A 16,732-nucleotide genomic window follows, 5' to 3' on the forward strand; every position below is an offset into this window, starting at 1 on the left:
TTGCTGGGTATAGATGGTGCTATGATAGCTCGGGAATGAGATGATAGTTTATGACGCAAAACGTTGTGTTTACTGAGTTTTTGTGGTTGATGTGGCTTGTGTGACGTGGTGAAGATGGTTGCAAATGGTGCTGAAGACCTCCACGCCGACATCGCGGCTTGTGCGCGGGCTGTAGGGCTCACGTGCGCTGCGGCCGCTGGCTTGACCGTGTGCGTATAAAAGCTTCGTTCATGCTGCTCACTTGCTTCTTCCTCATATCACATCCTTCCGGGTTTCTCCAAAAAAGACTGAATGCTGGAATATGGCGTCTCTAAAATCAATTCTGGGTCGATTCATGAGATCTGTCTCTTCCTCCTCTCCAAAATACCCACACCAAAAGCGATAGACAGTATCGTCATGTCTTGCCCGGTTCCTCTTTTCAAAAATCATCGGTTGGCACTGTACATGGTGCCTTTGCCCGCCTTCTTCTCGATACTTCAAAAGTCGACACAGAGCAGACATGTGTGCTTCGTCTGCCAGAACACATCTATCCGGCCTCTTATGGCTGTGCAGTCTCTCTTCTCCTCTACAACATTCTCAGGGTCAGCGACCAAAAAGATTGTTACTTCATTTCAATGTTTGCGGGCTTCTGCTCCCGATCAGAAAGAAAACTAAAAGAGAAATGGGATATGGTGTTCTGCAACCCTTTTTGGAGTTTTCGAAAAAGCACATCGCCAGATCTATGTGTTCGCCTGGCCGAAAAACTTCTTCGAGTATTGCAATGACTGGTCTTCTTCTCTTCTCCTCGCACATCTCTGAGAAGCGGGAACTAAAACATGCCTCGATTCATCTCATGGTTTCCGCCTCTTCTTCCTTGCCAAAAATGGCGTCAAAATGCCAGATGGGTTCTCTCGCCTCTCCTGAAAACTTAAAACTACTATAGACATGTCCAATGTGCTTCCAGTATCGGAACCGGAATGCGATATTTCTATGTCGGTCTTTCTTCCTTTCCCAGAAAATGCCACATCCCACTGCTGTGTGATCCTGCGGTTTCGAAAAACGACACAACAGATTACATGAGCTTCTGCGGACCAAAACGAACCCTAGAGCTGGCCATGTCTTCTGCAAAAATGCGACTCTCTTCACATCATGAGTGCGAAAATAGCCACGACGAGCGCATGTCTGAAAGCAGTAGCGGAGAAAAAGCACGGGTGCTGGCGCTGCTTTGACCTGTTTACATGTGCTGTAGACGTACCAAAAGTCGAGCTTAGAGTTTCCATGTTGGTAAAAACCGCATAACTACGTGTCATGAGCTTGCTGCTCGCGCTTCTTGTTACTCATGGCTAAAGTGTGGTCGCTGGAAAGAGTCTAGTCAGCGATGAGGGCATGTATAAAAGTCGCGAGGTTGTGCGCTCCCTCTTCTTCTTTATCACTCACTGCGTCTGGCAGTTTACTAAAAGTTCATCGATGTGTTCGGATGGACAGACCAAAAGCGTACGAGAACTAGGCAATGACTGCGGTGTGGCGAGACGTTTCAAACCCAACCAGGAAAAAGATCATGGACGTTGCTTCCCTCCTGCTCTTCATCACGAGCGCACTCTCCAAATCCAACGCTCCCATTTCCACGACACCATCAATCCACCTTGGCAAACAGATCATCCGCAATGGCATCAATCGCCTCTCTACACAAAACCCTCACCTCCTCCTTTACGTACGATTCTTCCGCAAAATATTCAAATCTCCCCCACCACAACCTCCATCTTCCCAACGAAAAACCCGGGTTTCCATCCCAAAATTCCGTATGCACCGCGATACCTCTCTGCAAATCGTCTCCAAAGACCGAGTTCTCCAAGCGGTACATGTGAGATGCGCCGATGATGACCCATTTAGCAGCGGCTGTGAGGTCGTAGTTGAGAAGTTCATTGGCATCGATTGCAGAACGCTCGAGGAAACTTGGGCGAATGTGTTTCTCGAATTCAGCCTCTCTGGATTCTTTCTTCGTCTCAAGCGCTTCCCGCAGGCAGAAGAAGCCGAACATGAAGTAGCCATCATTGTATCCAGAGGTGGCCAGTTTGACGGTGAAGACGTTGTAATTAACCCATCGATCACCCGGTGTGACAGTCGCTTGCTTATCTTCTGGTTTCCAGAGATATCGTAGCCCGGATATGCCGTCGTAATTCTCTCGGTGCATGGATTCACAGTGGTAGTAAACTGGGTTTGGGGTGGGTGGTATGGCGCGAATGGCGGGGAGGAGGGCGATTATGGGGGTGTGTGAGGTGGAGAATTGTGCCACTATGTCTAGCAGTAGATTTGTGACTTCGAAGCCGGTATCTGCGGGTTTTGATGAGGCGTTGACAGAGGTCACGATTGCAGATGCGGTTGATGCAGGTGGGGTGTCTGTGGTGCTGGAGAGATAATCTGAGAGGATTTTGGTGCACTCTTGGAAGGCCTTGTCACCGGCGCTGGCTTTCTGACTGAACCATTGATCCATACTGGATAGTTTGGGTTGTAAAAGGTGTGGGTGTGGAAGTAATGTTGCAGCCGCGGCTCCTGCTCTCCCACTTCTGGGTACGGTGCCTAGCCTCTCTGATGCGCCCTCGCTTGTTCCGACAAGGGCAGATGACTGCGCCACACTCGCGCAACAACGTATATGCCCCCTTTCGCCCTTTATCACGACACCATTTCTCAAGCCAATCTCCTCATAAAGAATTCATATAGACCCAGATATCCGGGTGTGGTTCAATATCGCCAACCGCAAATCCTCATAGGCGCATGGCAACTTTCCACCCCTTCCCTCGTCTGCCCTACGAGCTGCGGATGCAGATATGGGAGATGACTGTTGAACCCCGCGTGGTGAACACTGAAGTCCAGTACGACCGCAAGACCCGACAATTGCCTCTAACGACGTCCACGCCCATACCCGCTGTCCTCCAAGCATGCCAAGAAGCTCGAAATTACGGATTGTATAAGAGATGCTTCTCCGAGCTGGCTGTGCCTACCTACGGAGCGCAGTAAGTGATTGTTTTCCTTGAGACAAAATGATGCATGCTAAGTGGCGATGCGCACCGTAGATACATATGGGCTAATCTTGAAATCGACACCATCGATATTGGAAAGTCCTGTTTTGAGCACTTTGAGAAAGTCGCTGAGTCTATTCGCTACCTAAAGTTCTCCCGCGAAATGCAGGCAGAGTATTTCTACTACGGGGAAGTTAAAGACGTCCAAGACTTTGTCAACGCGAGGGAGATTTGGATCGTGCCTCTCGATGGACTCGGCTGCTGTATTGGAGCTACAGAAGAACACTATTGGCCTTGCGGCGAGGAAAACGTATACTATATTGACCCTGAGAATCCCGAACGAGTTTTCCGAGGCCCTGGTGGAGAATGGGAGATTGCTGATTTGTATGGACCCAAGGCTTCATGATATTGCGATGACCCCTCGTTGGCGAGCTTGCCGACGAGCCCCTGGGAAGTATCGCAATAACAAGAAACATGGACGAAAAGCCAAATGCGAAGACATCTGCTATCGTGGCGCCTTTGGCTTCGCCGGCGTACAAAACGGCAATGAATGTTAGTGCGGCAGCTAGGTTGGCGGGAGCTGGGCGAGTGATCAAACGAGCTGCGATAAGCCATGCACTGGCGATGAGGAGACGTTCTGCGGCGGAGATGGTGTTATCAACATCTTTAAGGCTGAAGAAAATCAAGAAGCTGTTTCCGCTACCACGTCTGCCACTGCCACTGCCACTGCCACTGATACTGCCACTGATACTGCATGTGAGAATGCATCTGACACTGCCTCTGCCGCCGCGGTCGTGTCTAGCGCTGCTGCCAACAAACTCGGTGGGATGATGATGAGGAGTGGAGGCTTTTGGGGACTACGAAATACGTTCTAGTCGATCAATTTCCTACTATTAGCTGTGGTGGTAGATACGCTGAGCGGTATAATCCATGTCCTAATCAAACGTGAGAGCGGAAGACGATGTCATTGCCTTTCGACACGGGCACGCTAAGCGTCGTTGGAATGTGTAGCCGGTTGACGCTAAGGACGAGGGTATAAAAGCATTCATTCTGTGATCTGGATGCTGTTACCTTATCACTTAAGCATCCACTCGTTTCTCCAAAAACAGGAAGTACCACAACGCATGATCGTGGACTCAAGAGAAACTAGTGCAGGATCCATGTGGCTATCTTCTTCGCTCGCCTCAACACAGTACTAAAAGGGTTCATATCTGATTTCTATGCTCCTCCCCTCCACTCTACCAAAAAGACTCAAAGTCCAAAACACACACCATGTTCGCTCATGTCGGTCGACCAGAGAGACCCGAGCAACCCCTCCATGACTCCAACATCACGACCTACGGCTACTAAAACCGCGACGAGTAGATCGCAATGTCTGTGTTGTCCTTCTTCCTTCTTTCCCAAAAATGAAAGAAATTTTCCTTACAAACTGGACACGACCGTCGCTTCCCCGGTGTATAAAACCACCACTTTCACTTCCTCCCTCCTTCATTCATCGACATACACCTCGTCACCTTTCTACCAAAACTATACCCTGTTTTTTCCATGTGGTGCTTTTGTATCAAAATCTTTTTCGATAAATCAAAATGTTTCTGCTGTCTCTGGACTGCGCAACCAGAAATATTGACATGTCCAACCAATGCCTGTCTTCCCGCTCTTTCCTCCAAAAACAAGCGTGGAATTCAAAATCTCTCACTTCAAGGCCATGCAATCCAGAACCAAAAGCTCACATCATAACAAAACATGTTGTTCGGCTTTGACTTAAACAAGACATCTAGAATATTATGATCTAGTCTCTCTTCTCCGCGAAAGTCTAAACACTAAGAGTCAATATTCATGCTCTATGATTGAGAATAACCAAAAGACATTTTTGAACGTTGCATGAAAGATTTTCCCGCTCAAACGAGAGATACATGGCACCATGCTTCTGCTTCCTCTTCCTCCAATACCGCACTTACTCGGCAAAACAAATCAATACAAATATCCACTTCAATCGAAAACTAGCATACCAGGCAGACGTGTGTGCCTCCAAAAACAACCTTGTGACCGGTCTATGTGTCCCTGGATCTTGTTCTCCCTCGTATACCGGATAGCGGGTCCAAATGATATGATTTCCTATCGCTTTCACATCACGAAGAGTAGCAAAATGCCTCAGAATGCTTGTCATGGCTGTGCCTCAACACACGAGCTTAGTGCATACTACGAAAATCAGAACAAAAGCCAGAACATTCTTGTTCCATGTTGTGTTGATAAGCAGCGTTGAGGAATACGTATGAGTTTGGTCGAGCTAAAAGCACCCTGCGGTGTGGTGTATACCTGCAGAGTGTACCGAGTACAGCTAGGGAATCCCGAAAAAAAGACATGTGACAGTCTTGCCGATGTGTAGTATCGTGGGGTACTATTTCGAGTAGATGATGCTGATCATCGTCATGGTCATTCCTCGTAATTGCTCGTATACGTCGATGGTCGTGGTCGTAATGTCTCGAGCTTTTTCATTTGACACCGATAAAGGGACAGTGGACTAGAAATTCATTGTGCCATTGATGTGTTTACAGCATTACGGTGCAGATCAGCGTACCGCCTCTATCGCAGCCCCACTAGCACTCAGCAGCCACGCTCTCTCAAATACAATCACTCTTCTTCGACCTCTTCACCGCAGCGCGATCGATCCTAGGGTCCAACCTTTTCATCAGATCACTCTTATGAGGATTCGTCGTCGATCTTGGTTCGCCCCTCGTAGAGCTGGGTGGATCCACTCTTGCATCTTCAAATCACAGAACATTAGCATAAGCGTACGCCGAGGCTGCTGCGCGCTGAGCACCTTTACGAAAGACATGTGGCGAGCCACCTTCAACGAAAACATGCGACAGCCTGCGGAGAGTGAACTTACGGCTTCGGCGGCGAGATATGCGATGAAGTTCGTCGTCAGAGTCTGGCGAGTACCTTCCCGACTCTGCTGAGTTCTCAGAGCCGTCGTCGTACTGCGACGCGGGCTCTGTAGTAGCGCGGTTCGGAGGAGGATATTGTTCTGGTTCGACGTCTTCATCAAGCATGTTCAAGACGCTGCTTTGATGCGTAGGTTTCGGTTGGTGGTAGGAAGGTTCCGGTTGGCTGTAGCCGGGGCCACGAGCCGATACTTCGTCTGGCATATACGGTGTCGCCTGTTCGGGCGGGTCAAGCTTCTGAGCAGCCTCGAGACCTGAAGCGCCGCTGATTGAGCCACGGAGACGATGGATGTTGGGGTGATCCGTGTACTTCATCGACTCTTCGTCCGACCCGACCGTGAAAACAGGATCGAGCTTGTTCGCAGCCTCTAATCCGGACGAGCCGCCGATGGAACCGCGGTGTTCATGCGGAGGATTCGGGTCATGCTGGGATTCGTGTGGCGGGTGCCATGCGTCGTTGAAGCCTTGCGATGGCTGCCATTCGGCAAAGTCTCTCTCGGCTATACAGCATCAGCATCAATTTGAGAAAGGTGCTGAGAAAAGGAGGTCGTGTAGTATGTGTAGTTATTCGGGATACTCAATCTCACCTGTGCCGTCTTTCTGCGCTGTATGAAGTAATGAACGAACATGAGCTGTGACGTCAGCGAGAACAAGTGGATGAAGATCGGTAGGTACGAGGAAAAGGGTATATTGATGTTGAAATGCTCAGTGTATCGTCTATCTACGCGTTTCGTAGCCCGTACCGCCAACTTTGGATGTAGGATCAGCGCGGTGGTCTACGTCCGAGTCGAAGCGCGGGTCCATCTTGTTGCCAACGTTTGTGGAATGCGGTCCAGCGTTTGTAGAGTCGGTCGCGGTACCTCTGTGGTCGAGGTCAGAGTCGTACCTGGGATCGACCTTGTTGCCAATGTTGGAGTTGTGCGAGCCGTAGTTTGTGGCCGTGGTGCCGGTCGTGTTCATGCGTTCGCGGTGGGCATCGGCGTCAGCAGGAGTGACACCGGCGTCGGCAGGGTGGCCTCGGTAGCCTCGATCCCACTCGTCGACTCCCTTATTGGCAATCTCCTGGTTCTTGGTTGCGCTCGCTTTATCGCCGCTCGCTTCGTCGACCATGGACATGGCATTGCCTCGGATGGCCTCGCCAGTTCCCTGGATATTGTTAGCATGAGTTTGATGTCGAGGTACCTCGAGAGATTGGAGTAAAGCGACGATGTTGAGCTATAGGCGCATGCATCGCAGCGATAGAACTGACTTACGTGAACCATGCCCACACCCTTGCGGATAGAGTCGCCGAGAGTCATGTTGGATATGTGGGTATTAGGTGTATTATGGATAGCAGTTGAGAAGCTTGTGTAGTTGTGGAGAGACGCGTATAGGTTGGTATATCAAGGTGTGTGTTGAGAGTAATCGTGAACAAGAAGCCAGGAGGGGTGCCGACATAAGTACTCGACGCGGGCAGTAGCTGCCACGCAACTTGCTTCTGGGTTTGCCATGATGTGCATCGTTTGCGCGTAGTTTGGGAAAGCGCATTGCGACATAGGCTCGACGATGTGATGTCATGCTCGGAATTTCAAGGACGCGCTGCCGGCAGGGCTGAACTAAGCCGCATTGGGGTTCCCACGCGTCGAGCATGACATCCGGCACGTTGCGGTGGGCTCCATGGCTACGAGGGCACCTCATACAAGGAAAAGACCTGAACGGATCTGGAGACTACATTGACATTAGGGCACCTACTTTGCAGGTTTATATGTTTATGTAGGCTGCAGACCTGTTTAGCTTTTTCCTAGGTTAACGTGAGGGCCTGTCATAGATGAATGCATCGAAACGGATACGGACGTCAGAACATTTGCACATGAAGTTGAATGATGATGTCTAGAGGTAACATGTCGGTCTCTGATGCCATTGTCAAGTCGATCATGCCACCCTGCCAACCACGCCCATACGCGCAGGCGGTAAAATGCTGTGTATTCGAGCTCTTGAAGTACATGAAATGATAAAGTGTTCTCATCCATTCACACTACAGAACTCGGCCAGAGCCACTTTGCCGTATCAGCAACCTGGCCAGGACGTGAAGAGTCATACTCCAACCAATCTCCACTCTCGGCATTGATACTTCAGTATGACCTATCAAATGTTCCCATTATGTGAAAGCGCTCCTCGGTAACAGAACTATCTCGACGCTGGAACATGAAAGCGGAAATCATTGCACCAAAGAGGCCAAATATGGGGATACTGAAATCTTATTCTCTCGAGGAGACTTTCGTAACGTTCATCATCATATATGTCTAGGCATGCGACTTTTCTGTCCTCAACTCCATGATCGCACCACCTCTAGACCGCGCCCATGTCACTGCCGTCCCCACATGCACATCCACCAACGCCGTTTCCCCGAGACCGGAATCATCGCCGCGTCGTCTGTTGGGAAGCCTCTTAGGCCTTGCCGGCGGTGTAAAAGTCCTCCAATGCTGTCTTTAGACGAGCCGACATAGTAACTTCTCCGGCACGAACCTTCGGGAAGTCAGTATATGTCTCATATGCACTCTGTATAGTCAAAAGCTTACCCAAACCCTCGGATCGTAGAACTGAGCGCTCAAGTCAGTGTCTGTTCCATATGTAGTCCATACAGAGTTACGTACCTTCTTATTTGGCTTGCCCGGGCCATCCGGGTTGCCAACCTGGGACATCAAGTAGTCCTTCTTGTTCAGGACGTAGTCGCGGACACCGGAGAGATAAGCCCATTGCATATCTGTGTCGAGGTTGACCTTGACGACACCGTATGAGATAGCCTGACGGAAGTCGTCGACAGAGCTGCCACTGCCACCGTGGAAAACCAGGAAGACAGGCTTGTCATCCTTGGCATTGGTCTTCTCCTTGACGAACTGTTGGTGCTTCTGGAGAAGCTCGGGACGTAGCTTGACGTTTCCTGGGGAGTAGACTCCGTGGACGTTGCCAAAGCCAGCTGCGATGGAGCTAGACGTGTGTCAGTGTTTGTCTCACTTGAAGGTAGTATCGAATTGCCATACAAGTACTTGGATACTTCAGAGAACTCTCGGTAAATGTCCTAGTAAAAGTCAGTCTGTGTCTCGTGATATTAGCGAGTTGGAGACTTGCGTAGATGTCCTCGGGTCTACATGTAGAGATTAGTACGGTTCTGCAGTGAAATATGTAGAGGCATTAACATACTGCGTGTAGAGGCTGTTGTTGTCGACGTCCTCGTTGTTGACACCGTCCTCTTCTCCACCGGTGATTCCGATTTCCATCTCGAGGAACTGCTTCATGGGAGCGGCGCGCTGGAGGTACTTCTTGGAAGTTTGGATGTTCTCCTCCTTGCTCTCTTCTGAGAGATCGATCATGTGGGAGCTGAAGAGGGGCACGCCTAAAGAGATACCAAGTCAGTAGTTGTCTCCGTGGACTTGGTACAGTCAGAACTTACCGTTGGCCTTGAAGAACTTCTCATCCTCATCGAGCATGCCGTCCAACCATGGCAGAAGCTTCTTGGCGCAGTGGTCGGTGTGGAGAACGACTGGGATGCCGTATGCGGGCGCAATGGCGCGGATGTAGTGGGCACCGGCGATGGCTCCCTGGATGGAAGCGCTCTGGTCCTTGTTGTCGACGCCCTTTCCGGCAAAGTATGCGGCACCACCCTGGCTCATCTGCAGGATGATGGGGGACTTCGAGTCGCGGGCGGCCTCGAGAGAAGCGACAACGGTCGAGGAGGAGGTGACGTTGATGGCGGGGATGGCGTAGCCCTCGGCCTGGGCGTGCTTGAAGAGGTTGTAGACATCCTCACCGTAGATGACACCGGTCCTAGAGAGGGGAATGTTAGCCTCAGCTCGCGATCATGCGAGCGGGGTCGATGTAACTTACTTGCCGTTGAGAACCTTGGAAGCCATGTTGGTTGTTGTATCGGGTATGTATTGGGTATGTGTTTGGGTGTGTAATGGAGAGTACAATTCAGTGTCTGAAATTGTAGGAAGGTGTGGTATGGAGAGAGAAGTTTGCGCAGTGTTGAGAGCTATCTAGTTAAAGTTCAAACATGGTAGTGGGGTTACCGGACCACAAAAACCACCCCGCTACTGTAATGACCGCAGCAGTGACGCAGCGCGCAGCGTCGCGCCAGCTTCCCTCACCCAAAGTCGACCTACCCGCGCTCGAGTAAAAGCAAACATCACCCCACAAAAGTCCCGATACGCTATATCCGATACCATGACCTTTGGTTTGTCAAATTCTTTTCACACCGTGATGGCGCTGCGCTGAATCACTGCACCCAACCGTGGGTGATGGCAGTGCGCAGTGACATGCGCCTGGTCTGATACACGATGATGCTTCACGGCCGCGCTCTGAAGTCATGGCGGGGCCGCTTTTGCTCGGCAGCGCGGAAGTAAAGTGGGCTGTCTTTTTCACATTAGCTCGGTGAAGCATCATCGCAGTCCACAGGTGACATGTTGTCCGAGTCTCGCCGCGAAACGCTATCACTTTACGCCTCGAATTACCGAGCCAGCCACTTCTTCCATGTTACTCAGCTCCGTCCAGGCATGCGCCAGGTCCCACCAATGAAGTCACTCTGATGATGCTGGATTGTACACATGCGCGATATCGTGATCGTGATTGAGGCGTTGTCTGATTTTTCCGATATGCGGAATTCTACGTGACATGGATGGCACAGGTATATCTTTACAGCGAGGCGGAGGGATCCTCGGAAGGTGTGGCCTGGGCCTCCAGATGTCCGAGGTTGGGGTCTGGGGCTCGTAACAGCCGGCTGCTGCAGCCTCATGATTCCGATGTCTTCGCTCTGACTCGGATGTTCCTCACCATAGACTCCTCTACGCCGGGTAACCGTATCTCCACCTTGAATGTGCCCAGCTGCTTCACACGCGATGTGTCTCCCTCCTCATGCCCTGAGAGGAACTTGACGTCCGCCTCGTTCAGTATTACGCGAGCCGCCTCGTCGTTGTGGGCGAGCGCTCCCCTTATGGTTGCTACCAGATCTGCAGTCGAGACAGATCCGTATATGGCGTCTACAGATGCCTTCTTGCCCATCGCGGCTGCAGTCAGGATGTCTGCCGCACCAGACGCACCCATGCGGTCTCTGGACTGGCTCTCTTGCTCGATCCGTTGGCGATAGAAGTCGATTGTGGGTGGTACGAAGGCGTCGAGGAGTTCCATAGATCGTTCAGGCTGTCCGTGTTAGTGTGCGTAGGAATGGCGGGTCGATATAAACATACGCTGAGCACGTTGATCTCAATCGGCCGCACGTAGTGTTTCGGCTGCTTCGCGAAGTCGTCCTCCTCTTCCTCGACCTCCTCCAGATTCAGTCGTACGCCATATGTGAAGTCACGGGCCATATCCACGTCCTGCGCCTTGAGCTGCTTCATCTGGATAGCGGGTACATAGTCGGCGACGCGTGCGGGAAACCATCGGTTGCGCATGAGAGATGGGTTGAGGGGAACATATGAGCCTTGATCGTATTAGCCATATTGACTGGTGATGTTTGCGGTCAGTTTGACAGCTTCAGTGGCTTGCCAGAGCGCACATGTCAAACTTGTGCAGTAGCTGCATCGTACCTGCGCGACCAAATCTTGGCACATCCTTCAGCAGCTTCACGATGATGTTGCGCTCTGCCTCCTTCGCCTTCTTGGAAATGCTGCGAGTCTGCTGGGACCCCCAGACGTCCAGATTCTGCCGCGTCACCCTCCGGATGCATGACGTGCACTGCGGGAGCAGCGTGGACGTCCTCAGCGAAGCCATTGCGCGTGTCGTGGTGAGATTGGATTAATCTCAAGAAAAATGCACGACGTCCACCAGATGTGGAGATCCTTGCGGCGGAGGGCGGAAGGTGCGAGTGGCCGGTGCTACTTGCCGTAGGCTCGGCATACTTTGCGCCCGCCTCACAAGCAAACGACAGATGACGGCCAGCGCAATATCCCAAGCTGGCCAGCAGTCGGACCATGGCTTCTGCAGCAGTCAGACACACCCTACGCCATTCCCATAGCATCTTCGCCGTACAACCTTAGCACGACCGAGCACAGTGTTCGCGACACCCTACACGACCCCAGTTTCCCCATCCAATCCGGCGGTAGCGGAAGTGACAAGCGCCGCAAGATGCCTGAGAAGCCCCTCACAATTGCAACCTACGCCGCAGGAGCCTCCCTCGCCGCCATTACCCTCGTCTATGTCTTTGGCCCGACGTATTTCCTCGACGACGACGCAAATGCAGCCAGCGGCAAGAAGAAGGGCGTCGTCGGCCTCAGCAATGCCGCGAATGACTGCTTCATCAATTCAGTGCTGCAGGCGCTTGCGGGCTTACCAGACCTGCGCATATATCTCATAAGAGAGACGCATAGGCGCATGCTCGACGGACCCGAAGTTTATGATGTGGACCCTGAAAGACTCAACGCCGAGACAGGGACCGCGAGGCCCGCAAAGCTAGAGGGTCTGCAGCGAGGCATCCTCACCCATGGACTCAAGGAAATTCTCGACCGGCTGAACGAGCGACCCATATACAAGAAGACCATATCTCCCCAGCCCTTTATTCGATCGCTCGAGCACGCTTTCGGCACCCGCATTAGCCGGCAACAGCAGGACGCGCAGGAATTCCTCCAGATTGTCACCGAGCGCCTATGCGACGAGTACCACGCCGGCGGAAAGGCCAGGCGGCAGGCTACACGGGCAGGCGCCACAATCATAACCGAAGACGGCGCATCGGAAAGGAGGGACATTGAACGTCAGTTCGGCGCAGCACCCCCTGAGGGTTCTGGTAGCCATGGTGTAGAAGAGCCGGAGGACGATGAAGCACCCGCGGATGAGGAGGGCTTCCCGTTCGAAGGCAAGATCGAATCGCAGATTGAGTGCCAGACATGTCACTTCAAGCCGAAGCCTTCCGTATCGACCTTTGTCACCCTGACACTCAACGTACCGCAAGCCTCCTCCACCTCCCTCAACGCCTGTCTCGACGGCATGCTCAAGGTTGAATACATAGACGACTTCAAGTGCGAGCGCTGTCGGCTGGAACATGCGCTGAGGAGCAAAGACCACCAGCTCTCGCGAGCCACCGATTCGGATGCACAGGCTCTTCTACAATCAGACATCGCGAAGATCCGACAAGCATTAGAGGACGATCCTGAGAACCCGCCTGAGGGCGTTGAGCTTCCGGACTCGAGCCAGGCACCCAAGCGTCGCATAGCGCGCCACATGTATATCTCGCAATTCCCCAAGGTTCTTGCGATACATTTGTCGCGCTCGACGTTCGCCATTGGCGCTGCCTCGACGAAGAATTTGGCGAAGGTCGCCTTCCCTGAAGCTTTGCCATTAGGCGGAATACTACACCGGAAGAACTACCGTCTTCTTGGAATGGTCACACACAAGGGCAGCCATAATAGCGGTCACTACGAATCCTTTCGTCGTCAAGTCCAGCCTCTTCCGTTCTCCACGAACGCGACACTTGGTACTGAAGGCGCATACAGCCGGCAAGCCAGCCCATACCCGTCAGCAGCACCATCGGTAGCGCCCTCAGCCGTACAAAGTCCGCGCATATCAGCACTCAATCTTCCCAACACCATCGACCGCGGGTCACCAGTCCCGTCCACACCCACACTTAATTCCCCCTCAACACGGTCGCTGTCCTCACAAGAGACCATGCCTGCGCCCTCAAGAGGGCCAGCACCAACTTCCGCACCGCGCATGTCCGAGTCTGATCCACTACAAATGGCATCCTCTTCCACCGAAACAGGCACCGGCAGCGATTCATTGTCCCGTACGAGGAGTGTACGATCACTGAAGGAGCGTGCATCAGAGAAAGCGTCATCGATAAAGGAGTCGAATCCTCTGCGGCGGAAGTCAAAGAAGACGAGCAATAGGTGGTGGCGTATAAGCGACGACAAGATCAAGGAGAGTAAGACATCCGAAGTCTTGAACATGCAGAAGGATGTGTATTTGCTGTTTTATGAGTTGAACAAAGTCTGAGCTACTTTCAAGTGGCCATTGTACAAAGGGATGATGGGTATGCGGCACTGCATCTTTGCGCAATGCTAGTGATGACGGTGTAGCAGAAAAGCCTGCATTAGATATCACTCGCTATGGAAGCGAGACACGAATGAAGAACGTGTAACATAATGCAACTCGAGCGAACTATAACATTGATCAGGTTGTTTCGCCATACCAGACCGTATGCGAACTTCCCCAAACCACTCACGTTGGCAATGCGCCGTGAATGCTACCTCTGTCTCGTGGCTTTATCAGCGATGATATCATTGGTCAGACCCCACGTGGCCCTCCTTCCCCAACGATAACCACCAATGGTCAGGATGCCCAGCCTGCAATGCAACGACATCGATGCTACGCTCGTAGTTTAACACCACACACCCCTCATCTGTGCTGACCGGTCACCTGGGAAGGGAATCGCAACACACATCTGCTCATCCTTAGGCCTTTCGGATCGCTCAAAACGCGCCCATTCACCACGGGTAGACCAAGACTAGCAGGCACAAAAGTACGAGCACTTTTGAATCGATTCTAGCACCAAGCGGTCTTTCATCAGGCTCCTCAATTTGCATTCAGATTTCGAGCAACGACAGTCATAGCGACCAGCTTATGTACTGTAGCAATCTCTAAAATTACTTTAAACCGTTCCTTCCTCATCATAATCCAAGCTTCAACCGATATAAGCGACATGCCAAGCCTCGAAGCAGACGAGAGCGCCTTCCTCCAGGCCGAAGGAAAGCAAACTTTCACCAGCCCACCCCGCGTCCTCATCATCGGCGCAGGGAGTCGCGGCACAGCCTACGCTGAAGCCGCACAATCTTCAACAAACTCCATCATCACAGCAGTATGTGAGCCCAATGGTTACAAACGCACTGAGTTTGGTCGCAAGTTCATCTGGGGTGACGGAGGTGAGGCCAAAAATCACCAAGCATTCCGCGGTTGGAAGGAATGGAAAGAGTACGAGATGAAGAGAAGAGATCAGGAAAGTGCTGGTCATGACGTGGAGAAGGGCATCAATGCAGTGTTCGTATGTGTACTGGATGAGATGCATGAAGAGGTCGTCTGCGGTATCGCAGATATGGGCGTGCACATCTCGTGCGAAAAACCGATGAGTACGAGATTGGAGAGTTGCATGAGGATGTACAAGGCACTCAAGGCACCGGTCGGTACAGGCGAGGCAAAAGAGACGATCTTCGGTATTTGCCATGTGTTGCGGTACTCGCCGCACAACATGTTGCTGAGACATCTGGTACTGGAAAAGGATGTCATTGGTGATGTGTTGAGCATTGAGCATGTTGAGCCTGTTGGTTGGTGGCATTTCAGTCACTCCTACGTCAGGTACGATATCTACATTCATTCTTGTCAATCTCCATGCTGACGAACGCAGGGGTAACTGGAGGAAAGAATCCAAAACTGCGCCATCTCTTCTCACAAAGTCCTGCCATGACATCGACTTCCTTATGTGGATGCTCTGTTCGCCTGGTCCAAACACTGAGAATGCGACACCTCATCTTCCATCACACATCACGTCTACTGGGTCTCGTAACTTCTTTCGCAAAGATCGGAAGCCGAAAGCAGCTGGCTCAGCTACGAATTGCCTATCTTGCGCGTATGAGCCAGACTGTGACTATAGTGCGAAGAAGATATATCTCGAGAGACACCTGGACAACGGCAACGCAGATTGGCCAGTCAAGATTGTGAACCCTGAGATCGAAGACATCTACAAGACTTCCGGTAAAGAGGCAGCTGGGAAGCAGCTTCTCAAAGATCTGACTGAAGACTATAGCAGTGAGACATCAATCGGTGAAATTGAACAACGCCCGTGGTTTGGTCGATGCGTATGGGAGTCGGACAACGACGTATGTGACGACCAGATGGTCACGATCACCTGGGATGATGATCCAGTCGCAAATGACGATGATGGCCTACCTATGCTGCATGGCCGAGGAGCAAAGACTGCCCAATTCCACATGATCGCCTTTACAGAGAAGCAGTGCGAACGGCGGGGTCGCATCTACGGCACCAAGGGTGAGATTGAGTACGACAGCACCAACATCAAAGTGCACAACTTTTCCACTGGGCAAACCAAAACTCACAGCCCTCATCTCGCAGGCGGCGGTCACGGGGGCGGAGACGAGGGGCTTGCGCGACAATTCCTCATGGCGGTTAACGCTGTAGACTCTGGCGCCATGCCCGCGTCAGACGCCCAGCGGAAGTATCTCGGATGCGGCCTTGAGGAAGCGTTCCGGAGCCATGCCATGGTCTTCGCAGCCGAAGACGCTCGAACGAAGCGCCAGGTGATCGACTGGAAGAAGTGGTGGACCGAGTCGGTGGAGTCGCAATTACACGAGCGGTAACTACCTGGCATGATGACAGTTCAGGCGGGCAAGGAGAGTACGACGGGTAGTTTCTTTTCGGTCGCCGAAGATGACGGCAACTGTACGTAGGCGCCTAGATCAAGGCATGACCATCATGACATCGGATGAGGCTCTTGCGAAGCTCATGAAACTGAAATGAGGGCTGCCAAACCTCGCGCCAATCCGCTGTCAGCGCTCGATGAAGCAATACTAGCCCCAGGCACGTTTGACAGTTAAGCTCCGCTTTCAGGTAATTAACGGCCATTTCCCAGCCGGTTTCGGCTCGTCTGGGCTATATTTGGTGATCATGCTAAAGGCTAATACTTCCGCTTAGGGGTGGATATGGGCGCTTAATAGACCATGAGGCTCAAGGAAGACTATGGGTAGGGCTGGAAAATTTCTCCACGAGAGCGTTTCCGGGTGCAACGTTTGATAGTATGGGCGCTTGGATTGGCAG

The 16,732-nt window shown here is 52.0% G+C and overlaps 6 protein-coding genes across 6 annotated transcripts; 2 read left to right on the top strand and 4 right to left on the bottom strand.

Moving 5' to 3' along the window:
- Positions 1–1,612: 1,612 nt before the first annotated feature.
- J4E90_000136 (uncharacterized protein) lies at positions 1,613–2,470 on the bottom strand (the record flags this gene model as incomplete). Its single annotated transcript, XM_051429734.1, has 1 exon — positions 1,613–2,470. One exon carries the CDS (start codon positions 2,468–2,470, stop codon positions 1,613–1,615), a length of 858 nt encoding a protein of 285 aa, XP_051295221.1.
- Positions 2,471–5,767: 3,297 nt separating this feature from the next.
- J4E90_000137 (uncharacterized protein) lies at positions 5,768–7,239 on the bottom strand (the record flags this gene model as incomplete). Its single annotated transcript, XM_051429735.1, has 3 exons — positions 5,768–6,441; positions 6,667–7,087; positions 7,195–7,239. The coding sequence occupies 3 exons, from the start codon at positions 7,237–7,239 to the stop codon at positions 5,768–5,770; spliced, it is 1,140 nt and encodes a 379-aa protein (XP_051295222.1).
- A 1,129-nt stretch (positions 7,240–8,368) lies between these two features.
- Positions 8,369–9,831, bottom strand: J4E90_000138 (uncharacterized protein; the record flags this gene model as incomplete). Its single annotated transcript, XM_051429736.1, has 6 exons — positions 8,369–8,446; positions 8,500–8,520; positions 8,575–8,908; positions 9,122–9,314; positions 9,372–9,745; positions 9,806–9,831. The coding sequence occupies 6 exons, from the start codon at positions 9,829–9,831 to the stop codon at positions 8,369–8,371; spliced, it is 1,026 nt and encodes a 341-aa protein (XP_051295223.1).
- An 877-nt stretch (positions 9,832–10,708) lies between these two features.
- J4E90_000139 (uncharacterized protein) lies at positions 10,709–11,686 on the bottom strand (the record flags this gene model as incomplete). Its single annotated transcript, XM_051429737.1, has 3 exons — positions 10,709–11,116; positions 11,164–11,396; positions 11,503–11,686. 3 exons carry the CDS (start codon positions 11,684–11,686, stop codon positions 10,709–10,711), a joined length of 825 nt encoding a protein of 274 aa, XP_051295224.1.
- A 354-nt stretch (positions 11,687–12,040) lies between these two features.
- Positions 12,041–13,900, top strand: J4E90_000140 (uncharacterized protein; the record flags this gene model as incomplete). The annotated part of the gene is made up of 1 exon (XM_051429738.1): positions 12,041–13,900. One exon carries the CDS (start codon positions 12,041–12,043, stop codon positions 13,898–13,900), a length of 1,860 nt encoding a protein of 619 aa, XP_051295225.1.
- Positions 13,901–14,606: 706 nt separating this feature from the next.
- J4E90_000141 (uncharacterized protein) lies at positions 14,607–16,275 on the top strand (the record flags this gene model as incomplete). The annotated part of the gene is made up of 2 exons (XM_051429739.1): positions 14,607–15,256; positions 15,306–16,275. 2 exons carry the CDS (start codon positions 14,607–14,609, stop codon positions 16,273–16,275), a joined length of 1,620 nt encoding a protein of 539 aa, XP_051295226.1.
- Between the last annotated feature and the right edge of the window lie 457 nt (positions 16,276–16,732).

Source organism: Alternaria incomplexa (genome assembly GCF_024043165.1).
Source record: "Alternaria incomplexa strain BMP 0042 chromosome Unknown scaffold_1, whole genome shotgun sequence".
Lineage (NCBI taxonomy): Eukaryota > Fungi > Ascomycota > Dothideomycetes > Pleosporales > Pleosporaceae > Alternaria > Alternaria incomplexa.